At 39.8% G+C, this 7,395-nt stretch overlaps 1 protein-coding gene across 1 annotated transcript; it reads left to right on the forward strand.

The window, feature by feature from the left end:
* The first annotated feature begins 5,044 nt into the window (after window positions 1–5,044).
* LOC100737025 (olfactory receptor 8S1-like) lies at window positions 5,045–5,998 on the forward strand. Its single transcript, XM_003481725.1, has one exon. The coding sequence runs from the start codon at window positions 5,045–5,047 to the stop codon at window positions 5,996–5,998; it is 954 nt and encodes a 317-aa protein (XP_003481773.1).
* Window positions 5,999–7,395: the final 1,397 nt, after the last annotated feature.

Here is a 7,395-nt window from a genome sequence, read left to right on the forward strand (position 1 = left end):
CAAATGAAATGTCACGGATGTGTTTGATGCAATTTGGATAACTGCATAAGTAATGGTTTCTGATTTTATTAACAGATTTAATAATTGTTCATCCCATATATCTTTAAAGGTATAATTCTCTGTGAATATGGAAAAGTACGCTATCAGGAATTACATCTCACTAACCACTTCACTTCATAATTTCCTAGGAAAGTATTTCTCCAGTGAGTGGCCAATAGGCAAATACTTTTCAGCTTTTCTACTCTCAAAGCCCATAATACCCCAGGGTTTACAGTAAGAACATCAATTCTAATATTCTATAGCATTTATCTGTGAGATTCCCCTAGGATTTCTACAGACTTCACTCTTCTAGTTAATAAGCTCAAATTCTGGCTTTACACTTGACCTCAGGGACTGCGGTTCTCTTGCACTGCTGAGATCCACTGGCTCCATCAGCCCTTCATCTAGACTACATCTGAAAATCACTTCACTGACATTCTTTGCCTGATATATAGAGTCCTGAAGAGTGTTAAGTGAAAATCAGCCTCTGCAGTTGGGTCTGGGGTGACATGAGAGGAGTCTTTTTTGTGCACCTTTCAGAATTTGAATGTGGCGGGACCAAGACAGACTTCAACTTCATCTGACATGGTCAGTTTTCCTTCCCTTATGAGATTTGTAAGTAGCAAAACTTAACATGTACACTTTCAGAAATTCAGCTGTAGAAATATTGGTTTTCCTGTGCATAGTGATCACCTGACCAAAGATGACTTCTTATACCATGGGGAGACTAAAGCCAAAAGAGGACATTAGTGCCATAAAAACTGAGACTTCTACGATTTCTCTGAAGTTTTTCTTCATTCCCACCTGGGGCTTCAAGTTTCTGTTTCCTTTTACTCATCTAGACTTCTGTGGCTGCCTATCTAAGGCAACCCCTTTTTCCCTTGAGTTCTCGCATCGTCTTTTTCTTGTGCTGCAGATTGAGTTTCCCACACTAAGAAATTTATGGATGTCTCTGTCCTTTGAAGCTCTTAACATATACTAAATAAATTCTCTCTATACTCTGTAGTATTGAGCACACACTGGTTATGGAATCTGCATTGATCTGGGGAACATAACCCAAGAGCTACAAGATTCCCATTCGGGGGAGGAGTAGGGAAAAGCACATCATAGTAGATAAATATGAGTGGTCTGACATCTTCCTCCTTCTTTAGACCCTAAATACATGTGCTAAAAATAATTTGCTTCTTTGCTGCTATTAACCACCTCCGTCAACTCTGGTCATCAACAATATTCGTGGTTAAAGAAGAAGAGGAAGAGAAGGATCCAGAGAAGATTCTAAAGAGAATATTAAGGTATGTGAAATCTGTCTTCCATGCATACAAACCACACTTACTGTCCTCCTCTCCATTTTAGATGTCCTTGAGATATTCAAGGTCTTTATACTCTCCTGAGTTTATTATATTCCTGATAGTAGTTGCCCAGACTACTTCTGCCTTCTGGCACCAGATTTCTCATCCTATCTTCATTAATCTATCTATAATCATTAATGCAATTAGGTGATATTTTGTGTTTGATTACACCAAGTAGATGAATCTTGAGACTCTTTTCTTAGAACATCTTCTTGGAGGAGTTCCTGTTGTGGCTCAGGAGATTAAGAACATCATATGGTGTCCGTGAGGATGTAGGTTCCATCCCTGGCCTAACTCAGTGGGTTAAATATCTGGCAATTCCACAAGTTATGGCATAGTTTGCAGATGTGGCTTAGAACTGGAATTGCCATGGCTGTGGCATAGGCTGGCTACTGCAGCTCTGATTCAACCTTTAGCCTGGAAACTTCCATGTGCCACAGTGCAGACATAAAAAATCTTCTCAGAGATGATGTAAAATGGCTGAATATAAATGAATTATTGATTAGTCTTCAATGATCCAGAAAGGAAATTTCTTGCTTCACTTCTCTTTAAGATGATACCTGACATAAACATATACAGGATACCAAGAGGTGACCTATTTGAGAAGTGCTCACACACAGTTACCCAGGCAAACTGGTAAAGAGCATATTTTCTTAAGAGGATCACCCTGGGCTCCACTTTCTTACCTTCTTCTCTTCTCTATGTAAGCACTCAAACTTCTCTCTCTGTACATTTTTCTGAATTTCAAAATAGGTAATCAATTTCAATGTGAACTGAAACCCCTGTATCCCCCTTCAAGGTAAGTGAAAAGAACATGAAATGAGTGCTTAATTTTCACCTCAAGGTGGAAATGAAGCCCTTTCTTCACTTGTGCACAGTCAGAGGATCTAGGTTGGTAGCCAGGGTGAGAAAATCATAGAATCCCACAACTTGGGCTTATCCCTTCCTGGCCGATTGGTCTCATAGAATAGAGGTTTTCAAATATTGGATCTCTAATTCATAGCTTCTCCAAAATTTTTTAGATATCGTGGAGTTCTCAGGCTGAGTGCTAGAAACAAAAATTGGATTATGACTAGGTCTACACTGAGAGTAAATATGGAAAAACTGGACAGTAAATATGGAGTAGTTAGCCAAAATTAGAGAGTAAATTATAAATTTTGAGAAATTTCCCAGTTAAAGTGAATGGACTGAATTGACTATTTACTTTGCTACTGAAGAATATGAAGAAATTGTTCATTTCAGTAAAATTTTATAAACTCAGAGGCAGGAAAAATTGACTTTTCCATTTGGTCATTCATTTTCACTGCAGAATGAGTTAACTTGTTGTCACCAGACTGGGCTACAAATTACTCTCCAGATAGAATTGAGATGTGATTTCAATATGGGTTCAGATAAGGGGTGAGAGTATGAGAACTTCTATAAGAAATAGGAAAAGAGGAGTTCCCTGGTGGCTCAGCAGGTTAAGGGTTCTGCATTGTCACTGCTATGACTCTGGTTACTCTGGTTCAATCCCTGGCCTGAGAGCTTCCACATCCTGCAGGTGCATCAAAAAAGTTTTTACTTTAAAAATGAGTAAAACAGTTTTAAAAAGAAATAGGAAAAGAAAGGAAAGTTAAGAAAAGCAGGGCATTCGTTGGCCCAAGAATACAATCTATTATGGTGCTTTCTTTGAGCAAGAACAACATAAGACTGCAGTGAAATTCCCCAGATAAGAGCTGGGGAACTCATAGTTGATTCAGAGTTCTAGCTGACAGGTCAAGATTACTATAAGGAGTTATCATACCTGGAGAGACCACTCATGAAGAAATAGAGTCTGAGATTTCTGGTTGAGTATGAAAAATATTAACCAGGACAAGAATTCAACACTGGATGCTGGAAAAGTACAACTGGAAAAAGAACAAATAATTATATTCACGTGGCAGTTTAGCAAAAGTTAAGCAAGGCTGTTTGCCCACTCTATTGTAAATAGGGGACCTTGCACAAAATAAATCCATAGTATTTTGAATAATTAGATAAGTGACAGAATTGATGAAGTAATGGATAAACATAAATTTATAACTAGATTTCTGAATTGATGTAATGGAAAATGGAATGAACAAATAAAATAGTAAATGATTAAATAAATGAATAACTGATAAATTATCTTGTGGATAGATGAGTAAGTGTCATGATTTTAAGCAACCCTACAAATGTGACCTGAAATGAGCGAGTATGTGCTCCCTGAGGGGAAGGAATCTTTAGGTGCTGATTAGTGTGATAGATATAAGCCTTCTGCCAGGTTTTATAATCACAGAGCTCCACATGGCCTTTCTTTTTTCCACAGCCTCCCAGTCATTCTGAAGTTTATTTCTGAAACTAAAATTCAAGCTAGAGATATCCTCAAAGTACATATAATATGTTCTATTTATGCCATTATTTCTCCATTCAACAAATGCTAAGGACCCATCAGATGCCTCTCATTATGTCAGAAGTATAGCTTAGCAGGGAGTTCCCAACGGGGCACAGCGGAAACGAATCCAACTAGGAACCGTGCGGTTGCCAGTTCGATCCCTGTCCTTGCTCAGTGGGTTAAGGATCCGGCATTGCTGTGAGCTGTGGTGTAGGTCACGGATGTGGCTCGGATCTGGCATTGCTGTGGCTGTGGCATAGGCTGGCAGCTGTAGCTCTGATTCGACCCCTAGCCTGGGAACTTCCATGTGCCATGGGTGTGGCCCTAAAAAGACAAAAAAAAATTGCATCACTTAAAAAGAAAAAAAGAAATATAGATTAGCAAACTTCTTCCTTATCCCCATTCTTCACCATACACACACGCACACACACACGCCCTTCAAAACTGTCCCTTGAATCAAATAATCAAATAAATTAGACATGTGAAGAATAAAAAATAATAAATACAGCATGTCATTCTTTTTTTTTTCTCTCTTTTTGCTATTTCTTGGGCCGCTCCTGCAGCATATGGAGTTTCCCAGGCTAGGGGTCTAATCGGAGCTGTAGCCACTGGCCTACGCCAGAGCCACAGCAACTGGGATCCGAGCCGCGTCTGCAACCTACACCACAGCTCACAGCAATGCCGGATCCTTAACCCACTGAGCAAGGGCAGGGACCGAACCCGCAACCTCAAGGTTCCTAGTCGGATTCATTAACCACTGCGCCACGACGGGAACTCCCCAGCATGTCATTCTTAATATTGCACTACTATAAAGTTTTGAAAGGAGAATGAAAGTCTGTGTGACTCAGGAAATCAGAGATGATTAGAATCACTTCCCAGGAAGTTAATGGATATAATCTGACCAGTAGTGTTGCAGGATAAAGCAAGGGACAGTTCAAGGAGATGAAACCAATTAATCCTAGACTGAAACATAAACTGAAGTTCTCCAGAGATGCTTGTGGTAGAGAAGCCACAGGGGGAAAAGAATATAGATGGGCTGATTTAGGATCCAGCTGGCTGCAGCTGGCAATCAAGTGAAGGAAGAATTCTGGGGAAGCAGAAAGACTAGATTTTGTAAAAATCCATCTAAAAGATGAATAAGCTGAAAAGATATATATATATGGAGTGAAATTAAATATGGAGTGAAATTTAAACACTGAGATGTCATGAAGTGTGGGTGAATACTTCACACTTCTTTCCACTTCATTCCAGTGGAACACCTTCTATCATGGTTTTAGGAAACCACAGCACCATCCCAGAATTCATCCTCCTTGGACTATCTGCCGACCCTCACATCCAGGTTACGTTCTTTGTACTTTTCCTATGGATTTACCTCCTAACCATGATGGGGAACCTGATGATGATGTTGGTCATTAGGATGGATTCTCACCTCCATTCACCCATGTACTTCTTTCTCAGTCACCTCTCTTTCCTGGATCTTTGTTTAACTTCAGTCATTGTGCCCAAGATGCTGGAAAACCTCCTATCTCGGACAAAATCAATACCAATAGAAGGATGCCTTGCTCAGGCTTTTTTTGTGTTCTCCATTGCAGGAACTGAAGTTTTTGTGCTCTCTGCCATGGCTTATGACCGCTATACTGCCATCTGTCACCCTCTGGTCTATGGCCAGCTGATGAGTAAACAGCTGTGTAGGGGTCTGGTATGGGGCTCCTGGGGACTGAGTTTTCTGGACGCTCTCATTAACACCCTCATGACTTTGAATTTGGACTTCTGTGGGGCTCATGTCATGCCTCACTTCAGCTGTGAGCTGCCATCTCTATTATCTCTATCTTGCTCTGATATCTCTATCAACTTTTCAGTCCTGGGGTGCTCTGCAGTCATGCATGCCTTTGGAACTTTACTCTTGGTCTTCTTCTCATATGCCCGCATTGTCTCCACCATCCTGAACATCAGCTCCACCACAGGTAGAAGCAAGGCCTTCTCCACCTGTTCTTCCCACCTCACTGCAGTGAGCTTCTTCTATGGATCTGCTTTTCTTCGCTATTTCATGCCAAACTTGAGTTCCCCACTGGAGTTGATTTTTTCCATACAGTACAGTGTGGTCACTCCCCTAGTGAATCCTCTTGTCTACAGCTTGAAGAACAAGGAAGTAAAAGAAGCCCTGAGAAGAATGCTGCGAAAAGGTTTACAGCATCGCAGATGGAGAACAAGTGGAGAATGAGTAGGAAGTGAGGAAGCATGTCATCAGATGTTTGTATAACAAACTTAGGGAAAATTTTCTAGTCCGTAACAAGTGTGAAAAAATATCTTACAAGAGCCTATTTCATTTGAAATGCTTGAGAAAAATTAAGAGCTACCTGGTTACTTTGTTCAGGAACAAAGGAATGGGTCAGATAATTACTTAAATCCAGTAGATTAAAATAATTTGGCGAAGACTACATCTCTTTTTTATCTATGAGACATACCTATTGACATTAGCACTGAGAAAAAATATCTAGAATCTGAATTCTTATCTGGATCTGAGATTGGTAGGGGAAACTTTGCTAGAAATAAAAGAGGCAAGGCCACTGATAACAAAGAACCATAAACATTAAGCTCAGGCTTGAGAGAGGGTTGAGGTTAAGGTTGGACTGGAAAGGGATTGGTAGAAAATATAGAAGAAGCCAGGAATTACTGAGAGAGGGAATATCCTATTAAGGCAAAGCAGATATTATCCATATGCTGTGCCTATTATGGCAGCTTCTGATAATAGCAAAGGGGAGGGAATCCATTTGCTCTAAGGTGGCTATTAGCTCTGCTGTCTCACTAAGGATACCATGGTTGGATGCTGAAGACACTGACAAGGAAAAATGCAGCTGATGCTGGGACTGCTGAAGGGATACAGCCCAGACTCCATCAGAACCAGATTAGATGCCTCTTTTTGGTTCTGCCCATACTTCTGACTGGCTGAGGTTAGTTGGAAGCCACCAGAATGGGAACTTGGAAATGGTCTCCTGTAGGAGTCTAGTGCTGGTTATATAAAGCCAAGTACACGAGACCAGCATGGGACTGGCTTGGGGCTGCTCAGTTTTTGTTCTCATTTCTCACCGTTAGAATGAAAATATGAAATAGATGTTGTAAAACATTTTGTGTTTCTAATATTGACCTATTTTATTCTTCATGCCGTATTTCCAAAAATTATTTGAAGCCAGAATTTTTTCCTTCCTCCCATCTACCCACCCTTCCTTTCTTCCTTTTCTTTTTTCTCAAGCTTTTAAGACCTCACACAATAACTAGACTTATTATAGTGAATGGTAACTAGATTTATCACAGTGATCATTTTGAAATTCAAAGAAATATCTAATCACTATGTTTTGCACCAGGAAATAACATAGTGTTGTAGGTCAATTATGCTTCAAAAACAAATATACAAACAACTCTTAGTAAAAAGATCATATTTGTGGTTACCAGGGGTGGGACAGAAGAAAGATAAATTGGGTAAAGGTAATTAGGGTACAAATTTCTAATTAACAGATATATCAAGTAATAGGGATGTAATGTACAACATGGGTAATATATTTAATACTGCTGTATGACATATAGGAATGTTGTTAAGAGTAAATCCTAAGAGTTCTCATC

Source organism: Sus scrofa, chromosome 5, assembly GCF_054392235.1.
Source record: "Sus scrofa isolate SSC_HxYL_T2T_F1_AM1 chromosome 5, Sscrofa_HxYL_maternal_Yorkshire_Landrace_v2.0, whole genome shotgun sequence".
Classification (NCBI taxonomy): domain Eukaryota; kingdom Metazoa; phylum Chordata; class Mammalia; order Artiodactyla; family Suidae; genus Sus; species Sus scrofa.